General features: G+C 38.7%; 1 protein-coding gene across 1 annotated transcript in view; it reads right to left on the bottom strand.

The window, feature by feature from the left end:
* Positions 1-686: 686 nt before the first annotated feature.
* The window catches only part of LOC103399020 (zonadhesin-like), a gene marked incomplete at its 5' end in the record, with an annotated part of 3,964 nt that continues 1,996 nt past the window's right edge, over positions 687-2,654 (bottom strand). Inside the window, 3 exons of the mRNA XM_025053948.1 lie at positions 687-1,067; positions 1,263-1,407; positions 2,041-2,294. Coding sequence (XP_024909716.1) covers positions 691-1,067; positions 1,263-1,407; positions 2,041-2,294 — 776 coding nt within the window. The remainder of the gene's footprint in view (positions 1,068-1,262; positions 1,408-2,040; positions 2,295-2,654) is intronic.

Here is a 2,654-nt window from a genome sequence, read left to right as displayed (position 1 = left end):
GATTGCTTTGGGTCTCCTCCTTAGTGGAGTCATTGCATGAACATTACACAAATACATAAAAACACTACACACAAAACTGGACAAGATTGGCAACATTCCTAACCATTTCACAGCAGCAGTGCATGATTTCTGGCTAAATCTCAAGCGGCTGTTACCTTTCCTGAAGACTAACCTTTCTTCTCCCTTATCTTGTTTACTTCTTTTTTTCCTTCACTCCCCTTTCATTGAGTGTGTTTTGTATTTAGAGATGCGTTGTTTAGTGTTAGTCAATTTAGAATGTGCCCAAATGTTGATAGCCTAAATGTTGCCCAAATGCCCATGCCTTGAACTTTTTTTTCAGGACTCAGCTTCTGCTGAGATTTTACAGGACTAAAAGGACAATGTGGATGATAACGGAGTATGAACTATGGACCTATGGACTGTACAACTTCATGATCTCAGGGTTACGACTCTGGCATATCCCTAAGACCAAAGCGGGGATATGTAGGTACATCCACAGCCCAGTTAAAACTCTTATTCCCAAAATCCCACTGCTTCACTTGCCAAGAACTCTCAAAATCCTTCAGATTTTAATTGTTATTGAAGACTATTGATTTTAGTATATTTGTAATACTTCAAGTAATACATTATTGCTATATTAGTAGGTTAAAATAATAATTAAAGATAACTTTAATGAGACTGGTTGTGTTATTAATTTGAAACTGGTTGATAACACCGAGTGCTCCTAAGCAGCACTCGACCCGTTGCACCTACAGTTATATGAATAAATTTCATACTTGGGTTTGGTGTAGTTTGTCCTGGAGTTGTTGGTTTAGGTGTAGTGTGCACCGGAGTTGTTGGTTTAGGTGTAGTGTGCACCGGAGTTGTTGGTTTAGGTGTAGTGTGCACCGGAGTTGTTGGTTTAGGTGTAGTGTGCACCGGAGTTGTTGGTTTAGGTGTAGTCTGCCCCGGAGTTGTTGGTTTAGGCGTAGTCTGCACTGGAGTTGTTGGTTTTGGTGTAGTCTGCACTGGAGTTGTTGGTTTTGGTGTAGTCTGCACTGTAGTTGTTGGTTTTGGTGTAGTATGCACTGGAGTTGTGTGAACATCATTAGTATGCAACTGCTATTCTTTATGTAGAGTAAATACTCTTAATAACACATTTTATATGATATAATTAAATAAAAAATATTTTAGTCTATTCAATCCATTTATTTTAATTTACATTTAAGGTGGACTTGTTGGATGTGTATTTGTGTGTTTGTGTGTGTATTACTTGGACATACCCACGGGTCTGCATTCGTATTCTCCCTCGTGTAGCTGGCAGCTCTCAGTGACTGGATTACATGTAGTGTTACTACACTCGATGTTGCCCCCACCACGACACACACATTTCTGCTTACAACCCTCCAGGTACCAGTCATCTCCCACCTTCAACACACACACAGTGATGAATCAGTAAGGTCAACATGACACCAAGTTACATTCTGTAGCTTTTAATGTTATTTGCTTTTGTAATCCAATTCATTTATTTTATACTTTACTTTTTTTATTGTAATAAACTTTACTACTTTTAAAGTGACAAAAACTAAAGCCTAGACAATCGATGTAGACAAAAAACTTTTTTTTATCCAAGTCTGAATTCTAAAGCTACATATAAATGTTAAATCAAATGAACATTTGGAATCTTACTGTTTTACATTTTGAGCTTAATAATTAAAACAAATGGTCACTTGGTGAAGGCTTGGTCACCTCCTTTGTTTTTCTATAACAACTCACTCTTTGGGTAAGTTTAAAATTGCAAAAAAAACAAACAAAAAAGAAAAACTACCAAAAAACAATTTCAAGTTAGCCTAAAACTAATTTGTTATAAGCTTTAAAACAACGAGGTGGAAGTTCCCCAAACATAATTTCGGAGTTACATACATACATAGAAATATATATGTTTAAATAGATTTTAAGATAATATGGCTCTAGTAGAGAGACCGAGGACATGGTAAAAATGCCAAAATTGTTTCTGGTGCTAAGTCAAAAGACTTTGCTGTTCAGCACAGGCGCACTTACCGGCCGGTACTTTCCATCTTCATCGGTGCATCCACACTCACTGAGAGGAACACACTGATTTCCACTAAGAACAAAGCCAGGTTTGCAGAAACATCCTTCCACACACGTCTCATTGCAGGAGCCTCCTGAGCCAGCAGGGTTCTGGCAAGTGGGCTGAGGACAAGCAGGGCCACAGTGGTTGTGCTCACTGCCCGAGGGACACTCGACCCCTTGTGAGTAAGTAAAGGATATATCATGAACACATTTTTTGATGACTTTGTGTTGTTATTCATTAACTTCACTGGCAACTTTCATCTACTTGATCTACTGATAACTACTGATCTACTTAATCAGTCCTGTCGATAATGTTTCCCTGTTTTACTGATAAATAACACTACAATAATAAGGTTTATTAACTGTTCTGGAACAGGGTCGCAGGGACAGCAGTCTGAACAGGGAGGCCCAGACTTGCCTCTCTGCCACTCTGTGGAGAAAGCTAATTTCGGCCACTTGTATCTGGAGTCTTGTTCTTTCAGTCATAACCCATAGTTCATGACCATAGATGAGGGAAGGAATGTAGATTGACAGGTAAATTGAGAGCTTTGACTTTCAGCCCTTCTTTACCACAACAGACC

Source organism: Cynoglossus semilaevis, unplaced genomic scaffold, assembly GCF_000523025.1.
Source record: "Cynoglossus semilaevis isolate Cse_v1.0 unplaced genomic scaffold, Cse_v1.0 scaffold3916, whole genome shotgun sequence".
Lineage (NCBI taxonomy): Eukaryota > Metazoa > Chordata > Actinopteri > Pleuronectiformes > Cynoglossidae > Cynoglossus > Cynoglossus semilaevis.
This window is presented reverse-complemented; position numbering and strand designations above follow the sequence as displayed.